At 36.5% G+C, this 27,009-nt stretch overlaps 1 protein-coding gene across 2 annotated transcripts; it reads right to left on the bottom strand.

Annotated features, from left to right (window-relative positions):
* Positions 1–217: 217 nt before the first annotated feature.
* LOC138305473 (multidrug resistance-associated protein 1-like) lies at positions 218–26,751 on the bottom strand. Of its 2 annotated transcripts, XM_069245711.1 has the most exons (29): positions 26,734–26,751; positions 26,421–26,549; positions 25,784–25,900; positions 25,399–25,460; positions 25,067–25,207; positions 24,469–24,720; positions 23,815–24,001; positions 22,541–22,861; positions 21,995–22,132; positions 21,141–21,225; positions 20,991–21,052; positions 20,809–20,893; positions 18,730–18,799; positions 18,480–18,606; positions 18,028–18,204; positions 16,361–16,528; positions 15,792–15,981; positions 15,219–15,321; positions 14,429–14,579; positions 13,682–13,940; positions 13,044–13,354; positions 12,207–12,406; positions 11,754–11,877; positions 11,239–11,340; positions 10,929–11,075; positions 10,448–10,606; positions 5,539–5,705; positions 3,894–4,088; positions 218–507 (listed from the first exon to the last, which is right to left on the bottom strand). In XM_069245711.1, exons 3-29 carry the CDS (start codon positions 25,850–25,852, stop codon positions 366–368), a joined length of 4,194 nt encoding a protein of 1,397 aa, XP_069101812.1. In that variant the 5' UTR covers positions 25,853–25,900; positions 26,421–26,549; positions 26,734–26,751; the 3' UTR covers positions 218–365. The 2 variants fall into 2 exon arrangements, with proteins under 2 accessions (XP_069101812.1, XP_069101813.1); XM_069245712.1 differs by lacking the exons at positions 23,815–24,001; positions 24,469–24,720; positions 25,067–25,207; ... (2 more) ...; positions 26,421–26,549; positions 26,734–26,751 and adding an exon at positions 23,358–23,390.
* Between the last annotated feature and the right edge of the window lie 258 nt (positions 26,752–27,009).

Genomic DNA, 27,009 nt, shown 5'->3' with positions numbered 1-27,009 from the left:
ATGTATGCTCGGTACATATCCGGTATATATATATCCGTGTGATGTGTGGACACCCTTTCACCTGAGTGGACGTGCACGTGCAGTTACATGCATATGGTCACGCATGGTTAGTGACACTTTCAAACAATAATAACAACTTACATACATATGAATTTACTTGTACAGGACATCATTTGACACAGGGACGGACATGCAAATTAAGACAATACACAGAGCATTTATTTAAAACACCTAATTTATTACATGTTATATACATGTTTATGGTGAATTTAAAAACTGCGACAATAGTCTAATGTTGACACCCCACGATTCTATGTCCACCTCTGTTTTCCCTTTCCAGGTTGGAGAAAGTTTTAGTAACCCGGCTATCTTTGCTTGTGTTCCGTATCGAACCAGTCCACGAGATCTGCGTCCTTTGCCATGCCATAAAACACTGATCCTTTGTCCTCCAACAAAGTCTGCGGTCTATCAAACTCGACAATCACACCTTTGTCAAGTACCATAACTCTAAAAATATATAGAAGATTTGTGTGAGATTATAATATATCAACGTGTTTCTGGCAATTGTACAGATCCTTATACTCAACGTTACATGAGGGGTCACGTTCTAATGACCTCTTGGATTGGCCAATGACACAATGTAATTAAAACATACTCCATCAATGTTAGTGGTAGAGCACGACGAGACACTTTTGATCATAACGTCGTGTTTAATACTAATAATCGAGGAAGGATTCACACGGCGCAAAAATGGGCTGGGTATAAATTCAAAATTTCAAGTTGTGTTTACACTAACCATTCACATCCTGAAAGAATTATCCCAAATCATGTTAAATCCAAAATACAAAACGTCACTTTTGCACTTTAATACTGAATTTAGACATTTATTTACGCCACCACTATTTTTCAGTCTACCAGGTCGCCATTTTACGCGGTACTTACAAATTACGGAATTCTTGCAGTATTTCGACTCAAATGTATTATTGCTGTAAAATGTTTCCAGAATTCACCAGAACTCATACTAAAAAAACGTGTTCATGCATTTAAACAACCTTGGTTACCTAATGTAACATTATCCTTCACTTTAAGCACCGTGCTATATTTTTTTATATTTTTATCAACCGGAATTAACGAATATTGGAATATGATTTAATCTAGATTGTACAGCGCTGGACATGATTGCTATGGGTCACCTACAAAATGTGTAATTATTCCGTGGATTTATATATTGTTATACCTATTTTTATAGCAGGATATGTTCATAGATAACTACTGATTAACGCTATGCATTTTTTTGACATTCTGATAAGTTTTCACTTCGTAATTAAGCGTCAAATATATGCCCTAGTTCGAGGGCGGAACATGCGAAATCTCACATAGGGGTCGGGAATTATATGTCGATATTGCCCATCAGAAGTTTCTCAATATCGACGTCTAATATTATTGGATTATTAAATCACAGATCCTCATAACCACTCCGTTCAATAGAGGATTTGACAATATTCCATAAGGGGTTTCGTCCAGATGACCTTTATACCACGTGTACTTCATATCACATGCAGTTTCTACACCTTTGTACATCAATTGAAAACGTCCTTTCGCCCCACTATACATACGCAATTAACTTTGTTGTGCTCTTTGGGCGATATGACTACGTTCACGAACATAATTCTGACGGCTTTCTCAAACTATTTCGTAATTACTACATTATAAACATGTAAGCGCGTTCGTTATAAACCTGTTTTACTGTACAACTAATTATCTATTTTTGAAGATAGTCAAAATTCCTCTCAGAATGTTAAATCGAGTCTCTAGTCATTTCGCCACAAATTATATAACAATCTATTAGGTTGATATATGCTGTGACGAAATGTTCCTTACAGTTGATATAGCCAAATAGTGAAAATGCATTTGAACTAAAGTTCAGGAAGGATGAAGGGCACAAGAATGTGACCAATAATGGGATGTTGTCACATGAAAAATAAAATTAAAAAAAAATATTATAGGTATTTTTATTAGAATGTGCTTCTGATATTTTCTCTCACAATTATGATTAATTGCAAGAAAAATAAAAATGCATTTATTAAGAATACAGCAAATAACGACATATATAAAGACTTGATAAAATGAATGTTATTTGAAACACTTTGTCTGGAACAACTTAATTGTCAGATAGCATTTTGTGTTTTCTGAGAGGGATAGTTTAATGTTCATATGAAATAAATGGAATTTCAAAGAAAAGTGATTACGTTATGTTGCACTTTGACCAAAAACCGGATTTCTGTTTCAAACATGTTTTTTAACTTTATCTGGCATATTCAAACTTACTTGCGATCCACGTTTTAACGAATGGTAAATTACATTATTTTTCAAATTTTACCTAATGCACGATGCTATGTAGAGAAGTGTATTGTCTTAAAGATATATGTACCCTTATTAACCTAGACTGAAACAATTTTCACCAATGCAACACAATACTAATGCCATTTAATGTGGTCTTATATAAATATTCACTAAACTCAATTAATATTGTTCTTTGTTTATCATCAGCTATCCTTGAATCTTTTCTTAGTTCGATTAATGGTCCGTGATACTATTCATAGGGTCTTATTGATCTTTCCTTTGATGTGAATATCTTCCAGTATTCTAATAATCCAGCATTACCCTAACATTGGTGCTGATTTCAATGGGGTTTTATGGATTTGTCAAGCGACCGAGCTTTCTAGGCTAAAGTGGAAATAAGAACTACGGAACCAGCTACACCTTTGAACCTTTGATGAAAATACATATAGATGTAAAAGTAAAATAAAAATAAAGATTGTCCGTGATCCAGAACCAACCATTGTCTGAACAGGAACGTTTATGGGCTTATTAGGATTAAACATGCTCCACCGCTAACAAATGAAATTTGTTCACGATCAAAAACAGGAGCAGACGATTTAGTATTTTTTTCAGTTACAAAAGTTACTCACTTTACACCATTACCACCATTGAAAAGTTTGAGCTTCTAATTTTACTTCAAGTTAAAAATATGAAAAATGATTGATTGCATCCCGAAACAATTCCCTGGTACTATACCTTATATGGAATGAAGTACTGATTGCGCATGCGACAAAGGCAAAATAAATCATTTCATTTTCTTTTTTTGTGTTAATTAGGCATACATATACACGATACACCACCAAATATTGTTCAAATGATGAATATCATATATGCGCTGTCGGCGGTGGAGCATCTTTAAAATATTTAAAGATGCTCCACCGCTGACTGATGGTATTTTTTCACTATCAAAAACAGGAGCAGACGATTTAGTATTTTCCTTCAGTTACAAAAGTTTCTTTACACCATTACCACCATTGAAAAGTTTGAGCTTCTAATTTTACTTCAAGTTAAAAATATGAAAGATAATTAATTGCATCCCGAAAAAAATCCGTGGCACTATATCCTATATGAAATAAAGAACTGATTGCGCATGCACCAAAGGGGAAATAAGTTATTTTATATCATTTTTTGTATTAATTTGGCTTATATATACACGATTAAACACCAATTACTGTTCAAATGATGAATATCATTTACGTTCTGTCGGCGGTGGAGCATCTTTAAAGATATATATATATTTATTAAACAAATGTAGCTCTTGCATAACATCATATATCATATTCTCAATGATTGCCCGTGATCCAGAACCAACCATTGTCTGTAAAGGAACGTTAATTAGGATTAAAATATTTACTAAACTATATGTAGTTCTTGTATAACATCGTACATCATATTCCCAATCTTAAAACACCAATATATTTCAATTACAACCGTAAGTTTACACAATAGCGGATCATGTACATGTAACACCTGCGTTTGTAAAGGTGCTGGATTATCCATGGTATTGTTACCTGTCGTAATCCATAATTGTGTTGAGTCTGTGTGCTATAGTTAGAACCGTACAGTCCTCAAATTCAGTCTTTATCGTCTGCTGAATCAGTTCGTCTGTTTCCATGTCAACGGCCGCTGTCGCCTCGTCCAGGATCAGGATTTTGTTCTTGTGAAGCAACGCTCGGCCTAAGCAGACTAATTGTCGCTGTCCAACACTGTTAAAGGATTAAAAAGAATATGAATATATAATTATATCTTAGCGTCACAAAAACCATGCATAATGAAGGCAATCAATATTGAAATTGACGGCAGCAGCAGTAACATGATAACGTGCTTTTATTTCGGTAAAATATTGATAACGATACTTAATATATAAAATGTGTGAATCAGTATGATGTGCATTCTTTTATAATTCATTTGCATTTGTTTTCATATAAAATCCGACTTTCTGACTGGCAGTTTATTTTCGGCATACATACTACTATGAAGACAAACAAAAGGCCCATGGGCTTTCATTGTCACTTGATATTCGATACAAATTAGTTATGTCATTTGCTACCCAGTTAATGTCTTTTGTTCACGAATTAGGAACACAGATTTAATGTGTATAAAATTTCATTAAGCTTTGTGCATATTTCCTCACGTTATCATGTTCAATAATTATTATTGCACATGGCAGTAATTCCATAATTCAGTTACAGTCTAATCAAGTTGATTTTCGAAGTCGTCCTAGAACTTTCCAATAAAAGCCTATATACAAAGTTCCATTAAGCTCGATTTATATTTAGTCAAGTTATCGCGTTCACAAGGAAATTGTAACGGACGACGCGTGAAGACGGACTAAATACTATTTCAATGATTCGAGAATGGCGTGGAAACCTAACGTTATTATGACGTCAAAATGGAGACGTCGACGTTTTGTATTCCTTTGCAAAATATAGTCAATTGGAAAATCGATGGAATCGTACGAATAAACGTAATTAATTTTATGAAGTAGTCAGAAAAAATAATTATAAGCATTGCTATCACTAGTTTCTAACTTTGTCGGGCTATAAATAGATTTTGTATGCTAACTTTTGTGAGATTTCGTTACGCCTACGACCTAATTTATCAATGACATATTATGAGAACGATCTGAAAATATATTAGATATGTATTAAACGAATCTATGATTACCGTTTAATTAAGCGCGAAATGTTCCAATACATTCGGAAAATACCGAGACAAAAAATGGCGGCCGTGGCATGATTTATCAATAGGTATGTCAGTAAATATATATATATATATAGCAGTGTATGGAAGACACGTGATCAATAGTATCAAACACAGCGAACTAGGTCCGCTTCTGGTATAAAAGTAACGTGTTTTACGGTTTTGTGTATCCTATTCATGCTTCAAGTTAGCACAGTATTTGGCCAATTTGATACCGTATATCAAACACATAGACATAGATAAAGCACTGTGTTCTTAGAGTGTTAGCCAAACAAATTTTAAATTAAATCATTTTCCGGAAACATGTTACATGTCATTGCGGATACGGTGACAAAACCTCAAAATAATCAGTGCGGCCAAATGTTGATTACAGTCCATTGTTTACATGATTTGTGGCTGAATTTGTCGGTGTATGAGATCACATGACCTCTCCATACCGTGTTTAGTACAAACCTTAGACTCAAGCCGTCTTCTCCACATTGGTGGTAGATTTTGTCTCTCTGCTCCGACACAAACTGTTTGAGATGTGCACTTTCCAAGGCTCTCCATATAGCGGCATCGGTAAATCTTGTGGACGGATCTAGGTTTGATCTGATCGTGTCGGAAAATATCACAGGATCCTAAAACAGAGAAAAACAAATCTATGATATATACCCTTGTTAAATCAGCCCTGAGTTAGGATATGTTATTAAGATATTTATTGTTGTTAGTATTACCATGGTATTGTTATCTATCATGACGCCCGTCTACTCCCGTCTAAAACGTCATTAAGCATTCATAGCTATGAATTCTAATGATATAATAAGAATTTTTTTGTACTATGTTCAAAAGTGATACATTAATAACAGTACTCGAATTTCTTTTTCATTTTAAAATCGTATTTGTTGTTTTTCACTAGTATTTATAGAGATTTAACGACGTCACCTATGATGAGTCCTTTTCATGTTTTATTTTGTTATTGTATTGATACAAGGCCTAAGTACGTGTAGTTCTGATATATAACCTGTGGTAATATGGTGATACGGGGCCTAAGTACGTGTAGTTCTGATATATAACCTGTGGTAATATTGGTGATACGGGACCTAAGTTCGTATAGGTCTGATATATAACCTGTGGTAATATGGTGTATACGGCCTAAGTACGTGTTAGTTCTGATATATAACCTGTGGTAATATGGTGATACGGGGCCTAAGTACGTGTAGTTCTGATATATAACCTGTGGTAATATGGTGATACGGGGCCTAAGTACGTGTAGTTCTGATATATAACCTGTGGTAATATGGTGATACGGGGCCTAAGTTCGTGTAGGTCTGATATATAACCTGTGGTAATATGGTGATACGGGGCCTAAGTACGTGTAGTTCTGATATATAACCTGTGGTAATATGGTGATACGGGGCCTAAGTACGTGTAGTTCTGATATATAACCTGTGGTAATATGGTGATACGGGGCCTAAGTTCGTGTAGGTCTGATATATAACCTGTGGTAATATGGTGATACGGGGCCTAAGTACGTGTAGGTCTGATATATAACCTGTGGTAATATGGTGATACGGGGCCTAAGTTCGTGTAGGTCTGATATATAACCTGTGGTAATATGGTGATACGGGGCCTAAGTTCGTGTAGGTCTGATATATAACCTGTGGTAATATGGTGATACGGGGCCTAAGTTCGTGTAGGTCTGATATATAACTGTGGTAATATGGTGATACGGGGCCTAAGTACGTGTAGTTCTGATATATAACCTGTGGTAATATGGTGATACGGGGCCTAAGTACGTGTAGTTCTGATATATAACCTGTGGTAATATGGTGATACGGGGCCTAAGTGTCGTGTAGTCTGATATATAACCTGTGTAATATGGTGATACGGGGCCTAAGTCGTGTAGTTCTGATATATAACCTGTGGTAATATGGTGATACGGGGCCTAAGTTCGTGTAGTTCTGATATATAACCTGTGGTAATATGGTGATACGGGGCCTAAGTTCGTGTAGGTCTGATATATAACCTGTGGTAATATGGTGATACGGGCCTAAGTTCGTGTAGGTCTGATATATAACCTGTGGTAAATATGGTGATACGGGGCCTAAGTTCGTGTAGGTCTGATATATAACCTGTGGTAATATGGTGATACGGGGCCTAAGTTCGTGTAGGTCTGATATATAACCTGTGGTAATATGGTGATACGGGGCCTAAGTTCGTGTAGGTCTGATATATAACCTGTGGTAATATGGTGATACGGGGCCTAAGTTCGTGTAGTTCTGATATATAACCTGTGGTAATATGGTGATACGGGGCCTAAGTTCGTGTAGGTCTGATATATAACCTGTGGTAATATGGTGATACGGGGCCTAAGTTCGTGTAGGTCTGATATATAACCTGTGGTAATATGGTGATACGGGGCCTAAGTTCGTGTAGGTCTGATATATAACCTGTGGTAATATGGTGATACGGGACCTAAGTTCGTGTAGGTCTGATATATAACCTGTGGTAATATGGTGATACGGGGCCTAAGTTCGTGTAGGTCTGATATATAACCTGTGGTAATATGGTGATACGGGGCCTAAGTTCGTGTAGGTCTGATATATAACCTGTGGTAATATGGTGATACGGGGCCTAAGTTCGTGTAGGTCTGATATATAACCTGTGGTAATATGGTGATACGGGGCCTAAGTTCGTGTAGGTCTGAATATATAACCTGTGGTAATATGGTGATACGGGCCTAAGTTCGTGTAGGTCTGATATATAACCTGTGGTAATATGGTGATACGGGGCCTAAGTTCGTGTAGGTCTGATATATAACCTGTGGTAATATGGTGATACGGGCCTAAGTTCGTGTAGGTCTGATATATAACCTGTGGTAATATGGTGATACGGGCCTAAGTTCGTGTAGGTCTGATATATAACCTGTGGTAATATGGTGATACGGGGCCTAAGTTCGTGTAGGTCTGATATATAACCTGTGGTAATATGGTGATACGGGCCTAAGTTCGTGTAGGTCTGATATATAACCTGTGGTAATATGGTGATACGGGCCTAAGTTCGTGTAGGTCTGATATATAACCTGTGGTAATATGGTGATACGGGGCCTAAGTTCGTGTAGGTCTGATATATAACCTGTGGTAATATGGTGATACGGGACCTAAGTTCGTGTAGGTCTGATATATAACCTGTGGTAATATGGTGATACGGGGCCTAAGTTCGTGTAGGTCTGATATATAACCTGTGGTAATATGGTGATACGGGGCCTAAGTTCGTGTAGGTCTGATATATAACCTGTGGTAATATGGTGATACGGGCCTAATATCGTGTAGGTCTGATATATAACCTGTGGTAATATGGTGATACGGGGCCTAATTTAAAGTTCGTGTAGGTGTCTGATATGATATAACCTGTGGTAATATGGTGATACGGGGCCTAAGTTCGTGTAGGTCTGATATATAACCTGTGGTAATATGGTGATACGGGGCCTAAGTTCGTGTAGGTCTGATATATAACCTGTGGTAATATGGTGATACGGGCCTAAGTTCGTGTAGGTCTGATATATAACCTGTGGTAATATGGGATACGGGGCCTAAGTTCGTGTAGGTTGATATATAACCTGTGTCGGGGCCTAAGTTCGGTATATATATAACCTGTGGTAATATGGTGATACGACGGGGCTAAGTTCGTGTAGGTCTGATATATAACCTGTGGTAATATGGTGTACGGGGCCTAAGTTCGTGTAGGTCTGATATATAACCTGTGGTAATATGGTGATACGGGCCTAAGTTCGTGTAGGTCTGATATATAACCTGTGGTAATATGGTGATACGGGGCCTAAGTTCGTGTAGGTCTGATATATAACCTGTGGTAATATGGTGATACGGGGCCTAAGTTCGTGTAGGTCTGATATATAACCTGTGGTAATATGGTGATACGGGGCCTAAGTTCGTGTAGGTCTGATATATAACCTGTGGTAATATGGTGATACGGGGCCTAAGTTCGTGTAGGTCTGATATATAACCTGTGGTAATATGGTGATACGGGACCTAAGTTCGTGTAGGTCTGATATATAACCTGTGGTAATATGGTGATACGGGGCCTAAGTTCGTGTAGGTCTGATATATAACCTGTGGTAATATGGTGACACGGGGCCTAAGTTCGTGTAGGTCTGATATATAACCTGTGGTAATATGGTGATACGGGACCTAAGTTCGTGTAGGTCTGATATATAACCTGTGGTAATATGGTGATACGGGGCCTAAGTTCGTGTAGGTCTGATATATAACCTGTGGTAATATGGTGATACGGGCCTAAGTGTACGGGCCTAAGTTCGTGTAGGTCTGATATATAACCTGTGGTAATATGGTGATACGGGCCTAAGTTCGTGTAGGTCTGATATATAACCTGTGGTAATATGGTGATACGGGGCCTAAGTTCGTGTAGGTCTGATATATAACCTGTGGTAATATGGTGATACGGGGCCAGTTCGTGTAGGTCTGTATATATATAACCTGTGGTAATATGGTGATACGGGCCTAAGTTCGTGTAGGTCTGATATATAACCTGTGGTAATATGGTGATACGGGCCTACTAAGTTATGTTACGGGGCTAAGTTCGTGTAGGTCTGATATATAACCTGTGGTAATATGGTGATACGGGCTAAGTTCGTGTAGGTCTGATATATAACCTGTGGTAATATGGTGATACGGGCCTAAGTTCGTGTAGGTCTGATATATAACCTGTGGTAATATGGTGATACGGGCCTAAGTTCGTGTAGGTCTGATATATAACCTGTGGTAATATGGTGATACGGGGCCTAAGTTCGTGTAGGTCTGATATATAACCTGTGGTAATATGGTGATACGGGGCCTAAGTTCGTGTAGGTCTGATATATAACCTGTGGTAATATGGTGATACGGGACCTAATTATAAGTTCGTGTAGGTCTGATATTTAACCTGTGGTAATATGGTGATACGGGACCTAAGTTCGTGTAGGTCTGATATATAACCTGTGGTAATATGGTGATACGGGGCCTAAGTTCGTGTAGGTTGATATATAACCTGTGGTAATATGGTGACACGGGCCTAAGTTCGTGTAGGTCTGATATATAACCTGTGGTAATATGGTGATACGGGCCTAAGTTCGTGTAGGTCTGATATATAACCTGTGGTAATATGGTGATACGGGGCCTAAGTTCGTGTAGGTCTGATATATAACCTGTGGTAATATGGTGACACGGGGCCTAAGTTCGTGTAGGTCTGATATATAACCTGTGGTAATATGGTGACACGGGGCCTAAGTTTGTGTAGGTCTGATATATAACCTGTGGTAATATGGTGACACGGGGCCTAAGTTCGTGTAGATCTGATATATAACCTGTGGTAATATGGTGATACGGGGCCTAAGCTCGTGTAGTCCTAGGTCAGCTATCCTTCTCTGGTCGATGGTGATACTACCGGAAGCAGCCTCCGTCAGACGGAACAAGGCAAGGACGAGGGAGGACTTCCCGGCTCCCGTCCGTCCTACTATCCCTACCTACAACACGACATACACCTGCCTGGTTACTTTGGTTTAATACTTTATCAACTCGTAGAAAAATCCTACGGTCAGTACGGACAATCGACCCACATGGTAAGTGTGAGTGGTATGATAAGACAAGGTTTTAACATGAAGTTTAATTGTCATAAATTAACATCCATCCCTGGAACTTAATTTCTTAAAAGAGTGAAAAATGTACAAATGAAACTTGTCTCGAACTAATTTTGTAAAGGACTTTCTTTAAAAAACAATAAAGGAAAACTTAAAATGATTGTAATATGTATCGTGATTGTGTAGGAGTTGTTTCGGGATACTCTACCTTCTCGCCACTATGTATTTCACAGTTCACTCCGTTTAGCACCAGCTCCAGGCCTGGGCGATACCTGGTGGTGTAATCTTTGAACCTGACTGCCCCATCATCCGGCCAGCTATCGTGAGGGCGGTGATCTGTCGTGGTCCATTCCGCCTAATAATGTAGAAATAGGAAGTGATGTGTTTATACGGTGTTATAGACTTGCCAGATACATCAAATGATTCATCATTACTCGAATCCACATAACGGTGATGCGGGTACATTCCCTCAACCTGGTTACGATAGAATATCTTCTGAATCGAGGAGGATGACCTACCTCAGACGGTAATTTGGTGTACTCCTCAACTCTCTCAGCTGATACGATATTCATCTCCATTTCACTAACGGTGTACACACAGACGGCAATACCAATCACAATCTGTAGGTGTTAAATACGCTAAATACGGTAAACCCATATATATATATTGACATGATAGTTATAAACAAATATGTAGGATTTTCCGAAGTTGTGATTATTTTAATGGGCTCCATTATGAACAATAATTTCTAAGAGCCTTTCTTTTTTGATATGACAGTAAAGAAAAAAATGTAGCATTGATTATTAAAACTATATAAAAAATCTCCAAAACACGAGAAAAATGTCAACGTCTCGGCGTAAAGGAAAACTGGATCAAAACCTGCACAAGGCCGGATGGATGAAAGGCCAATGACTAGTACACAAGACTCGACTGAGTTCGAATGATCTTACATGACAGATGCAAGAACAAATTATGCACGTGTACCTTAGCAAATGCAAATTATTATTCTCGTTAACAGATTCTGTATGAGTACCTGAGATGCGTAGGTAAGCGAGAGGCCGGCATCACTACCCGACACTGTGGGCGATAACACGGTAAATAGGGCTGCCACCAGGATCAGGAAGTTACTGATAGACTCAGATGATATCCCGATCCATCTGAAACATATATTAATACCGTGATTCTAAATGTGTTCCTACATCGATGATGTGCTTATAAAACTCAAAATAATCAAAGAACTGACAACTTTCCAAACACGCAGTACACAAGCTAGGCTTCCAATTAGACATTGTAAATTATGATCAAATGTAACAAAAGTTATTTTACAAATTGCATTTTGAAAATGTCGACCTTTAAACGTTCCAAAAGTCTTGATTTAATTCAAATTTATTTTAATATGTATGCTCACTCTGTTTCCAACACAGTTGATATATTATGTTTTAAAATATATCGAGATGAAGATTCAAACACGTAAGTAATGCTATACCGTGAAGCCCCGTTCGCGGCGTGATAGAAGGCTAGGTTGGTGTCCACCCGTCTCTCGGACTCCTGTATAAATCTGTCTACTGACCCATAAGCTCGGATCACACTGGCACCAGTGAGGGTCTCACCAAAGTGGCTGTAAACCGGAGACCGAGTCACAGACTCAATTCTCTTCAGCTGACGGGCCGTGGGTAAGTAGAATTTCTTCAAAGAAAAAACATTGTGATAATACAATTTCGTTACGTTTGTGATAAACTGTATTAATACATGTTTATTAGATCGTTTATCATTTTTCAGGGCAGGTATTAGAAAAAACAATTGGAATAAGCTGCAATAATTACGATAATAGAATGACATACTGCGGAAGGTATGTTTGACCTAAGACTTTCTATAGAATTATAGTAGAATAAGGATGTTGTACATACCTGATCGTCAAATAGCAAGCTTACATAAAATTGAAATAAAAGGCTGTCATACCAGAAGGACTATCGGTCAATATATTGTGCCTATTTCGACAGATGAACGTTAAAAAAATTATGATATCATCTTCGATGTTAGGGAATATAATCACTGCCTTATATATTCTACCATGGAATATGCTATAGTTAAACTAAATGTTACGTGCTCAACAAGAAATAAAGCAGGTCGTTTGGTCCAAAATAATCGAATAATGGTGAATTGCACTCTCTATAATTGTTCCAATGAAGTTTCTCTAGGCATGTGATTTTAGTTTATTTCCCTTAAAATGCCTTTAGATTAACTGTTACATAATCCAACCGCAGATGTGCTGAGAGTGATGTCATAGTAACCACTGCCGTATCGAGGATGCTACAACACGTACCAAAAGGACAATAAAGATGACACCACAAGGGATGATTGCGATCAGGAACTCCGGAGTCTGTATCCCTATGACGATGAAAGTCACGAGTAAGTTGAAACCGAAATAGAGCAGAAGTCGAAAGGTCCGAGGTAGACGGTCATCGATCACGTCAAGGTCACTGGAGAATCTGTTCAGAATTCGTCCGATAGGTGTCGTGTCGTAAAACGACATGGGTGAGCGGAGGATACATTTTAGCATGGAGGAGTGGAACGTCTTACTGGCTCTAATCATTCGGAAAAGGTAAAGGATGACAAACAGGAACATTGCTAGAGCTGTGGAAACATCAAATAGAAAAAAAAATGTTTCAAGTTGTATCATAAACAAACATTCAGATACAAACGTAAAGGGGATAGACAGTGCTAATCTCTGTTAAGAATCCACAAAATATTACTTTTGAAAAGAATATTTAATCAAAATAAGAAATGTTAAATAACTCAAAATGTTATGTATTTAGTTTACCTTAGGAATGTTTTTCCTAAGTAATGGTTAGATACCATTTAGAAATACGATGTTGCTTTCGATCAGAATTAATCATTATTCGTTCAAATGAAATATGACTTTGCTAATTTTCCTTTTTTTCCAAAGTTAAGGTCGTTTACTTTGCGATAAACCGATTATGAAGTAGGTCGTCAGGTAGTAAATATTTTTGTCCGTGTAATCAGGAGCATTGTTAAATGTGTCGTTCGTTAGAACAGTGACATTAGATTCCATGCCAACATCAACGTCTGCCGTCCAAAAGTCGATCCAGAAGTTGAGTAATGCTCCTAAGATGTGATTGATAGCTAGCATTGTTACCGCCAATAGTGTCGGCCACACGCCCATCGCTTTCAAGTAAGCAAAGTACACTCTCCAGCTCACCTAGAATAGCCAAAATTCTTGTAAAATTTCACATGAAAATGCAAAACAAAATCAAACATAAGTCATCAATATAGACTCGTTATGAGAAAGAATATTACTATACGCCATTGTCAATTTCCATTCGCATTTACTGATGAAAGAATATAAAAGCTCACACGTACAACGTATCTGATAAAAAACCCTTTGAATTCAACACACCGAAAATATCATCAGGGTAGAAAGTGGTAAACTACCAAGAGCTTTTGCTCTATATTTCCACACTACTACCGACTAGTGTCTGTATATGAGGGGTCTATACCATTACTTACTAACGCGTTTATATTGCGATCCTGACGTGTTAACACGTCCGAATGTCATCATATTAAAACAGTATTTTATGCTTAGCGGTTTTTGACTAGCTGATGTAATTTACTTTACGTCATGTTTGAGAAGAAAATATTCATATATAATTAATGACCTTACAATATACCAAACAAAACTATGCATACCATTCCTTCCTTTGTTGTTTCCTCCGTAATAAGACGCCCGGATGTAAATCTTTGTTCGTCGTCACATTTAGGTATTGACTGAGAGAGAGACAATAGTGAGTCTACTGTAGTGGTAGACAGTGTGCTGGTAGTGCGGTTCCTCAACGACTTCCTAGAAACGAAAAAAAACAACCGTTTACCGCCTAAAACATCAACGACGCATACATGTAGTAGGTATAACAGTACTATAATAACAAAAACATGAACAAAAGCAATATTGATTATTGAGTCACAACGTGTGGTAAACAATATTTTGAAATAATATCAATGTTCGTGAGCCTTTAGAATTAAAGCAAATTAAAAATCTTTCATAGCCATCATTATGGCTCACTTTGAATTTACTTTGGGGTACCACTACCAGCAAGGTGTAGTCGGGGTGGTACCAAAGAGTACCAGTGGTTTTGGGGTACCACTACCAGCAAAATATGCGCCATCTATTGGTTCAGAGACTTATATATAATGTCGTTATAGACACAAAAATGGAAGGAAATATACAACATAATGGACGTGCATTAGAAAATGCCTGCTTTGCAGTCGTATTAAATAATAGATTTAATGCATTGAAATGCAATGTGCCTAAAATATAACATTTTAACACTTTTGGTGATGGAATGTGAAATACGTTATGCCGTTAGGATACGGAACGATCATTGTTGCTGCTTATAATGAAGTTATTGTGTGCGATTTGTGAAAACATATTCATTGTTTTATTTCAACATTTCAATTTTGAATATATCAGCCATACACCTACTTATGCCCTTTCCTCAATACATCAATGTTATCGTCCGAGGTGAAGCCATCCGATGTCAGTTGGTGATCTATCCGCTCCCTGAGTCGTTCTTTTATCAACCGAACTATTTATAAATATTTATAAAATATGGTAAGAATTAAAGGTTAATCAAAACTTAACACTTTTATTTTGTTTAAATTTGTTTTAGTTTAGTTTCGTCTCATTTTTTATCTATTTTGTTGTTTTTGCATTCAATCTAAAAATAAATATGTTTTCTTCTATCATTTGGTCCTGTCTTACCATTAATCCATGATAAGCCGATGGAACAATTATAGCATTTATAAAGAAACAAAATCCATGGTTCAATAAAAAGTACAAACAGAAAAAACCAATACTAATCAAATGAACGTGAATATCCAACGAACATAATTCCATTTTATTTGTTGAACAGGCTTAAAGGGAGACAACACTTAAATCAAAACGATGTCCAATATTTATCTGAAAACCCAGCGTTATACTTTATCATATATACACCACATGAGGTCATGTCATAGTAATGCTCGTGTTTGTTCTTTCTCTTTTTTGTTATTTTACCTTCCTCATCAGACTCTTCATCCTCCGAATCTCCCTTTAGCAGGAAATTATTGAGGAATATAGAGAAAGCCCCCTTACTGTCCAGCAGCTGCTCGTAACTTCCGACCTCCGATATCTGCCCATTGTCCATCACAATGATTTTATCCACCTTCGGGAGCCAGTGTACCCCGTGGGTCACCAGGATTCGTGTCTGTACGATACAGAACAAAATGTTGGGAAATGTACTTATCGCTCTAAGACTAATAGGTTCAGGGAAAATGCATAAAAATCTTATTGTAATTTACGTGTCCCCTAATTTTTTGGTAATGCACTATAATTGTTTTCATCGAATGGTATTGAGTCTTTCTCGATGTGTTCAGTTTTAGAGTAAATCAGAAAACGTTTAATATGCCAAAAAATTTAATTGTAACTCCAAAACATGTTTTACGTATTTCCGAAGTCTATGGCGCTTCCGCAAACACTGCAAACCCCTTAAAGGCTCCCTCAAAGTAAAACCCTTCTCGAGATTGATACCGCATTTACCCAGTCACTGTCTGTTTGATAAAAGTTTCACTTCTTTCGTTACCTACCTTCCCCTTCAGTAGACCCTCATTTCCGATCACCTTGTCAAATATAGCCTTGCCCACGTGACTGTCCACTGCACTGAGAGGATCGTCGAATAAGTAAATGTTGGAGTTACTATATACGGCTCTGGCCAAACTGACTCTCTGTTTCTGACCACCGCTCAAATTTATACCCTGAATAATAATAAAAATGTAAATAATATTCATAATTTTACCATACCGTACCATACCGCACAACGTCATCTGATGTTCTCAGGTCAACGAAATGAGGAAATGAGACTGTACATTATCCACACGCTTTATGTATCAATCATACTCCCATATCTTTCATTTTAATCAAATTCAATCCTAAACATTTAACTTCAAATATTTATCTGAGTCAATTACAACCCATGCTAACCGTCTGTAATATCTTAGCCAATCCATGGATACGCCTACCGTATTCTCTAGGTATCAATCTAAACCCCTAATTTACCCCCTAATTCCTGCCTCCCGTTTGTGATTTATTTGACCTTATTTAAACCCCTGACTTAACCAATGGTATTAGCAACGCCGAGATTTACACAAATTCTATTACACAAGGGTTCATTCCCTAACCTATGATATCAGCTACCACATGCTATACAAGAGTAATTCCCTAACCTATGATATCAGCTACCACATGCTATACAAGAGTAATTCCCTAACCTATGATATCAGCTTACCACATGCTATACAAGAGTAATTCTGTAACCAATGACATCAGCTTACCACATGCTATACAAGAGTAATTCCCTAACCAATGATATCAGCTTACCACATGCTATACAAGAGAAATTATGTAACCAATGACATCAGCTTACCACATGCTATACAAGAGTAATTCTGTAACCAATGACATCAGCTTACCACATGCTATACAAGAGTAATTCCCTAACCAATGATATCAGCTTACCATATGCTAAACAAGAGTAATTCCCTAACCTATGATATCAGCTTACCACATGCTATACAAGAGTAATTATGTAACCAATGACATCAGCTTACCACATGCTATACAAGAGTAATTCTGTAACCAATGACATCAGCTTACCACATGCTATACAAGAGTAATTCCCTAACCAATGATATCAGCTTACCATATGCTAAACAAGAGTAATTCCCTAACCAATGATATCAGCTTACCACATGCTATACAAGAGTAATTCTGTAACCAATGATATCAGCTTACCACATGCTATACAAGCGTAATCTCTAACCAATGACATCAGCTTACCACATGCTATACAAGAGTAATTCTGTAACCAATGACATCAGCTTACCTCATGCTATACAAGAGTAATTCCCTAACCTATGATATCAGCTTACCACATGCTATACAAGAGTAATTATGTAACCAATGACATCGGCTTACCACATGCTATACAAGCGTAATCTATTACCAATGACATCAGCCTACCACATGCTATACAAGAGTAATTCTGTAACCAATGTCATCAGCTTACCTCATGCTATACAAGAGTAATTCCCTAACCTATGATATCAGCTTACCACATGCTATACAGAAGTAGTTCTCTAACCAATGACATCAGCTTACCACATGCTATGCAAGCGTAATTTCTAACCAGTGATATCAGCTTACCACATGCTATAAAAGCGTAATTCCCTTACCAATTTATACGTAGTGTACCTACCCTCTGTCCGATCTCCGTCTGATCGCCAGCTGCCAGTATAGACAGGTCGGGTAGCAGTTGACATGCCTTGATGACCTTCCTATAACGTTTGTTACGGTACTGACTACCGTACAGGACATTATCCTTCAGTGTCATGTTCTGGATCCAGGCTTCCTGGGGAACGTACGCTGTACTACCCTGCAATGGCAAAAAGTAGGTAAAATGACAATAGGAATAATATTATTATAGGAAGAAATAACCAAGCTTTTATCTGACGTGATATTGCTTAAACATTCACACAAAAAATAGGTAATTGATCCAGAAACATATTTTGTGCTAAGAATTTTTCACGTTATAAATTTGTTTTGTTATTAATTATATTCATCTGTTAATTCTGATAATAGGATAAAACGATGTAAGTAGACAATCATAATATAAGTGTTCACAAAGCAAACTGTATTAACATAACCTACCTTGATGGTGACGCGGCCCTGAATTCGCGGTATCTCTCCAAGTAGAGCAGACAGCAGTGAAGACTTCCCGGAGCCCACCAGACCGACCACAGCCACCAACTCACCATCCTCTACGGTCATGTTGATGCTGTAAAACATTATCCTGGGTTAAGATAATTTTGATCACATTTAAAAAAAATGTAGCAGCAGGTGTATGAGGACATTGTGACCCGAAGCATGATCAGTGAACCGTAACAAAACTATATCTTACTTGCGCAGAGTGGAAATCGGTGTCTCGGGGTCCCAGGTAAAGGATGCGTTGTCTACGGAAACGGCATGATCTGTATCAAATCGTACAATATACTATTATATATTCTAATGTACATTATGATATCATTTTTGCCGTTGAAAGATATCTGTGAACGCCGAAAGTGTAATACAATTACGACAAGTATCAATAGTACATGATCAAAGACAAGTGCTCCGCGGCGTCGAGAATTAAAACGTTTTCTCATTGGATGGTTCGTTAACAAGGTGGGCGAGGCCAAATATGACATGAAGGGCACATGGGTTTGGATGTTAAAATTTGGTGTTTGTGCCGCAGCTGGACGAGACCTTCATATGTACACATGTATCAGCGAGAACCGATGATATGTTAACATAGACAATTATAATACCTAAGATTGATCAAATTATCGTTGGTATTATTTTTCTTTTATTAATGTATAGTTCCCGGAAGGCTTAGTTTTCATTATTGACAACATGAATTTGGGAAGGTCAGGAAATTCATCATCTATACATCTATCCAGTTCAAGTTTGGAGATACACACATGTAATGAATGTAGAAATCTTCATCTTACATCTCTGGTATTTTTGGTATATTTTGCCTTGGTATTTTTGGTATATTTTGCCTATCATACTGAAAAGTATCACATGTATAGGCATATAAAAATTAATTCAAAATTATAGGCGAATGTTTGTGACATAAGGAAAATTAAGACGCGGGGTTTGCTTAAATTTTAATACCTCTCAAATTTGACCTGAATATAGATTTAAGATTACAAATTAAAAACCGTTATGATTTATGTAATAAACTGGTACAAATTACTATGCATGTGTTAGTAATACAGATATATGTAAGCTTATAATTAGGTGTAGTGAAACTCGTCATGATCTAATAAACTAGGAGTTTTAAAAATGAAAGGCAAATTCGTATACCAAAAACCGTAATGATTTCTCTTATAAATCGATACAACATTTGCTAAATGAATTTTAGTGATAGCGAATGTATAGTTGAAGTTATTAAAACAACTGTTATGGTAAAGAACTGAATTTCAACGATAATATAAATTACAATACAATTTTCAAATTTACAATCTAGGTGTATTTGATATGGTTTGGTTTTGAAAATAATTAACTTTATTAAATAATATTTAAAGTCGGATAAGCAGCGATCATTTACTTGAAAAAATGGAAACTTCCATAAAATGCCAACATGTTACCATCTCCAAATATTATCAAAAACAAACCAAGAAATAAAATGACTTAAACACACAAAAAAAAAAACAAAAAAAACAAAAATAGATAAAATCCACATGAATCTTCATGTATATCCCGGACTATACTCGGCATGAAATTTTGATATCTATATAAGTTTTATATATTTCCGAGAATTTAGTTTTATGACATGTCATTTTGTGAATAAAACGAATTTGTATGATTATGAAAAACGAATCTGTATGGTCATGACAAATATAATTTATTACTGTTAAAAGGAAATAGAACTTTTTGTCAACGAAAGTCTAGAGCTACAAAATTGATTAAAAAATTTATGTTTTAGGTCAATGAAATAAAATTGATCTCAAATTAAACTCTTCATTCTACAAGCAGATAAGCTGAAACACTCGCTACAGTAGTATTATAGTACTTTCGTTGTTCACAGAGTTCACATGGTTCAACGGCAGTAACATTATATATACGATAATATCTAACTGCAGACATACAATGATATTCAAAATTGGATGTTGTTGGTGTTAGAATACATCATACATTATATATCAGTTCATATTTATTTCTACTAGACAATGTTGTTTTGTATAATTCATTAACTCTATGACAATGTGTTTTTAAAGTATAAAATACCGTATATCGTACATTACACAGGACGTTTCATGTCAATTTGAGGACCAGTATCAACTTGTTTTTGTATGTTTAGAAACGGGAACATAGACCGATTCTTATTCTTAAAGTGTCATCTTATATTTAGACGATATCTAACACTCTGGCCTATTGACATCCACACACATATATATATATATCTTTAGCAAAGTGTACATTGTTTTGTACTTACCTGATTCAGAAACACGATGTACATTATCAGTATCGATATCCTCCGTCCATAGATATTTCTGTATTCTACCAATAGAAACTCGGCTCTGAAATGGGATTTTGAAAGATAAATTTAGGTCTTTTTTCAATATATTAAGTGTAGCGTAGGAAATTGACAATGTATATCACCTGTTTGTTTCTTACCTGTATGATAGCCGTGATGACGTAAGGTAAGAAGGATATGGTGTAGCGTAGGAAATTGACAATGTATATCACCTGTATGTTTCTTACCTGTATGATAGCCGTGATGACGTAAGGTACGAAGAGATATGGTATAACGAAGGAAGTTGACAACTGATAGAACTTGGAAGGCTGTAGCAGCATCTAAATACATTGACGGCTTGGCTACCACATAACTGAAGAACACCACCAGGGATAACTGTGGAGGGAATTTAAGATGAATTTAAGAAACAATTTAATTCAGAAAATGATCCTACAAACTGGCGTTATAATTTGACCGGAGGAGTGGGTTTGGCAGAATGTTTTAAGGTTAATTGATTGGGCTCAACATTCGGTGTTACTTAGGAACGGTCTTCCTTTCATGCAATGCTTTGCATGTGTGGATGTCAGTATGCGCTGTGATACTGCGTTTTTATTATTTATATTTAATAGTATAGTGTGTTAATATGGTACTGACACATGCCAAGGAAGATATTAACTAACACCACCCACGGTCACATTATGTTAACAATTGGCACACCAGTAACCCGACTGCATTTATGGTGATCGCTAATAAAGCAAAGACGTTTAAAAGTTTGCCTCGGTTAGGGGCAGATCCAGGGACTTCCTTACATGAACGAATACTCACTTCAACCCAAGCAGTGAGGAGGTATCAAGACATATGTTAGGGAGAAAATAAAATATAGGTGATAATATAAAAAATATTGCGGAATACATGTAACTTTACCGGTTGAAAATCAAAAACACGTCATATCTCAATTTGAATGTAGACAGCACCAATTATTTGTTTGATTAGAAATAAATGTGATGATGTGACGAGGAATGATTTGACATATATTTATCTTTCTTCATGTTCTGATACATGATAAATAATGTTGTGTCATTTATTTATGAAACGATCCCAATGGATGACGTCGATTCCTGCCACAACATTCAACCTTGCTGATATATAAACAGTAAACACTTACCAGAAATGGATTCTGAGTGGCGAGCGTCACTGTGAATGAGGTTACCACGGAATATTTCTTCAGGAATCCGATTTCTGCATTTCGGATGTTTAACAGTTTGTTACCAAATATGGTCTCCCAAGCATACATTTTCAACACCTGCAAAAACATTAAATAGATATTTTTTCAATTACATAAATGAAAACAAAAACATTCAGTAACATTCGGATAGTCGGTTATTTCAGGAGGGTAATTTAGTTTAGTTGGGTTAAAGACGACCCTTCGTCCATTTGATGACACTTCGTTAGTCACAGGAGCCACATCCTACTGATTTAACATGTCATTCAAGTGAAGGCTACAATCCAAGCTCGATCAGTTACCCTAACCCTCAAATATCAATACCTGACTTTGTTTGTTTGTTTGATTCAACTAACGTCCTATTAACAGATCTGGTCATGAAAGGACGGCCTCCTTTGTATGCTGTGTATTGCGTGTAAGTGGTGTGAGGAGCGTGTTTTGGGAGACTGTGGTATATTCGTGTTGTGACATATACATGTATATATGTACCTTTATTCCACCAAGAACCTCGTTGAACAGTTTCATCCTCGAACTTTTGTTTTGCAGAAGTCCTAGTTGGTACCGCTGTTGGAAACGACCGAATAGAATATTGAGTCCTATGAAAAGGGCAACAATCACTAAGCATAGAATGATGCTTTCTGCCACGGCGTCCCAGATCTCGTACAGACAAACGGCCAGCGACGTGAAGAAAGGTATCATATAGTTAAAGTAGACAACAGAGTCTTGGATTCTCTGACAATCCACAGACATCAGATTTACTATCTGGCCGACAGTGTAATCCTTTTTCACACCGTTCCCCATTACCAAAGCCTGAAATCAAATACAGAAGTTAAATTCTCGTTTATCAGAGGCATATTTAAAGCAAACTTTCCCATTTAAACGCATAAGCTATTTATATAACGGGTACATAGGATATCTATTATTTATCATATAACCTTTTATCACATGGTATATAAACCTTTAAATTCTTTTTGAAAAAAAAAGTTGACTAGTTAAATATCGCCGAAATGTGATAAGACCTAAACAGGCTCATGAACATAGAGTAAATTATTAATATATAACACAGGTTCAATACAATAACAATAGAGTAGTTACAAGGGGGAGATTCAATCATTATCAGTTTTGGATATCTCTGGTATTAAATATTAAAGAAATACTATGAATTTGTTTCGTAAAACAAAGCTAATGTGTCTCACAAATCTCAAAATTCTTTATGTTGCGTAGTATTAGTGTTGCAAATCCAACCATTTACTTACTTTTCTGTATGGGATTCCTAATATTAGAACGCCTTTGATCCTATTCTTACCTTTCTGTATATGATTCCTATTAGTGCGCCTTTGATCCTATTCTTACCTTTCTGTATATGATTCCTATTAGTGCGCCTTTGATCCTATTCTTACCTTTCTGTACGCCTTTGATCCTTACCTCTTACCTTTCTGTATATATGATTCCTATTAGTGCGCCTGTGATCCTATTCTTACCTTTCTGTATATGATTCCTATTAGTGCGCCTTTGATCCTATTCTTACCTTTCTGTATATGATTCCTATTAGTGCGCCTTTGATCCTATTCTTACCTTTCTGTATATGATTCCTATTAGTGCGCCTTTGATCCTATTCTTACCTTTCTGTATATGATTCCTATTAGTGCGCCTTTGATCCTATTCTTACCTTTCTGTATATGATTCCTATTAGTGCGCCTTTGATCCTATTCTTACCTTTCTGTATATGATTCCTATTAGTGCGCCTTTGATCCTATTCTTACCTTTCTGTATATGATTCCTATTAGTGCGCCTTTGATCCTCAAGGCCAATGTCAGAATGAGATGGAGACTGGCGTTATATATAAACGTGTTAATCTGTGAAGCAGCAGCGAACAGTACCGCTAGAAACACACCATTCCATAAAGGATAGCCCGGCTCGTTTCTATACCCAACGTACGTTATTATCTTACTGAAAGGAAAATATTTAAAAATTCAAATTAATTTAAAATGCGTCCAAAGTTGATACTCTTGCTAGTGGAATATTTCAACTTTATGAAGACATAACATCAACGCTGCTAAATAAAATCTCTGGTTAATAAATATATATTAGATCTGGTTTAAATCATAACCGAAATAATGCCTGTAAATGTGTAAATGTTTTGATTATATCTAAGGATTAACCTGAATGTATTTTTATAATATGGAGAAGCGGTGTTATTGAGATCACACTCCGATATTTGTATTATAACTCCATCATACAAGATAAAAACAAATATATGGTATAAATTTTATATTGAACCTCGCTGTAATCACGAGTAATTCACGTCGTGTGGGACTTTTTCTTTGAAATGTTTGCGCCGCTGTTCCATCCAATCAGAGCCTTCGTTACAAACGGAGCGTCATTTTTACGTTATCAGATGACTGCATTATACTTACTTGAGTAGAATCGGCTGTGCTAATAAACACAAATCGGATGTACATTTGAGCAGGTTGCTGTGGAGCCAATACCAGCCGTATGTTTTGAACAAAGCTTTATATAAAGAAGGTTTTAGAGTGTATGTACTGTCCTTATCTTGTAGGTGTTTTCCACTGGATCCGGAAGTCAACAAAGGAGTCTCCTCGCTCGTCAGGTGTCCATTTCGGATGGCTCCGTTTCGATGAATGTGTCCTTTGGTTTTGCTACGTTTACTGGAATATTAAATTTTGATCTTTTAAAACATCAATATGTTGCATTAATTAACAGCTCAATTTACTTGTTTTCCATCGTATCATAATTTTGTCTTGTGTTGAATGCCATTATGTATTGATGTGGTAATATAGTTATATATACTCAGTGTTGCTTGGAATGTTAAGGGCGACAGGAAGTCATCTTGGAATTTGATATTTAAAGTAGAAAGCAGAAAAATCCCTCTTTGCAATGTCAGACATAGATGCTTCTTTGGTGGGCGCCATGATCCTTTTGGGATCTCTTATTTGAATTATAAAAAATGAAGTATGATTAGTAATTAATGTACGTGTTCACTTTGTTACGTACCTTTGTTTAATCTCCAGTTTCCGCAGTTCTTTTGTCCATGTTAGCTGTAGTTCTCTCACAGTATTATTACTCTTCAACCTCTCCGTCTGAGTCCAAAGGTCATTTATCGTTATCTTCTGTTTGAAGGCTTTTACAACAGTCCTAAGCGATGATTGTTTTATGTTAATTCGCAAATGATGTTACCACAAACAATTATGGATTTCACATCCTAAATATTGCAGTGATGTTAATTACAAATGTATATATTTTGTATAAATTATTGTTCATAGGAAATAACACACATTTAATAGTTATTTTATGGCTAGTAGCTTTTTCTTCAATGATTCACTTACGGTGTCATCCACGAATAAACTAGATTCCCCAATGCAGACACTTCAACATCCGGACAATGGTGCTTAAACACAAGGTTTAACGACAATATTACATTTCAGATATCCAATATACCGATGGTTTTATCGCTACCAGGGTTTAAACTCTTATTTAAAAAAGAAAATCGCAAATTATATTTGTAGTGTAGACATATCAAAAAAGTATATTTTGAATAGAATTGGTCTATAAATACTTGTATCATATTTTTGGGTTGACTGTTTTGGTATACCGTCATGATGACAGCTAAGATCATTAAGAAGGATAAACTGCGTTTTTGAATGTCTGTATATTTTGGAGAAGTAAAGTGTTGTCTGACGTTAGCATGCCTGTAATATACAGCGACTTTACCTGATCTTGGTAATCCCGGATGCTGCGTTTATCCGCGAAGCTGTGTAGAATCAGCTGGCCCAGTATCATGACGAAGTAGAAAATGTGGTACACAACGTTACTGTTAGAACAGTGGAGCTGGGGAGGGAATAAATTAGATTGTGATTTGTGCAAAATATTTACTTTAAATACATTTTGATTATGTGAAAGGTCGTTGTTGCCAAGAACAAAAACTACATACAGAAGCGGTATGGTTATGGTTTCCAAGTGTGTCAGTTCTCAATCATAGCAGGAAAAGACTAAGATATGATATGTCTGGTGTCTAATACATGTGTCTAATATATTTGTGATTATAATAATTAGAAATTGCAATTAAATCATAAAAAATTGTATTTATTAACTGTAATTCCGTGTAAATTTGTTATACCAAAATTAAATACTGTTATTACTATTCCGTCTTCCCATATTACATAGTTAGCTCCCTTGTGGGTTGGTATCGATTGTTACGTCATTATTTTGTGAGCGCAATTCACGTCGTTCCCCCCAACGAATGATGTTACGCTCGTAAACACATGACGTCACAATTAATACCTACCCACAAGTGCAGATTACTTTGCAATATGCAAATTTGGAATAATATCGTTTACATGATACTTACGTCGTATGACAATGTAGATTGGAGGGGTATAATATTACAGACCAGTAGCAACAGCCAGTAAGCGTAGATCACTGCCGAACTGATGAACCCCCATCTCCTCACTAACTGTATAAATATCCCAACAACCGCCTGGCAAACAAAAGCATTGATACATACTGTGGAAGGTATAGCTCGCTGTAATAAATGCACGTCACCATACAAGTATTAAAATATCTTTAATATACATGTAGTATTGTCGATGAATGAAATTGAGTAAGGAATCGACATTTAATAAAGTCATGCGGAGTATATCATATGTTAAAAGAAAACTGACCAATGATCCAATTGGCCATCTAAAATGTCCAAAGTTTCTGTGACTTTAAGATGATGGATATCACCTCTGTTAGTTTTCGGTCAATGTGTTTGACAGTAACACTGCCGTAGCACACATCATATGGCTACATCACAACAGATGATCTGTCACTAACTGTTCGTATTGACTACAGTAGAGTATCAGCTTGGCATTTCATAAATGAATAAAAAATCATGAAATAATTTACTCGATATATTTGTATAAAGTACATATGTGAATAGTGATGGTATGTATATG

Source organism: Argopecten irradians, chromosome 13, assembly GCF_041381155.1.
Source record: "Argopecten irradians isolate NY chromosome 13, Ai_NY, whole genome shotgun sequence".
Classification (NCBI taxonomy): Eukaryota; Metazoa; Mollusca; class Bivalvia; order Pectinida; family Pectinidae; genus Argopecten; species Argopecten irradians.
Note: the sequence above shows the minus strand (reverse complement) of the source record. Positions and strands in the feature narration are given on the sequence as shown.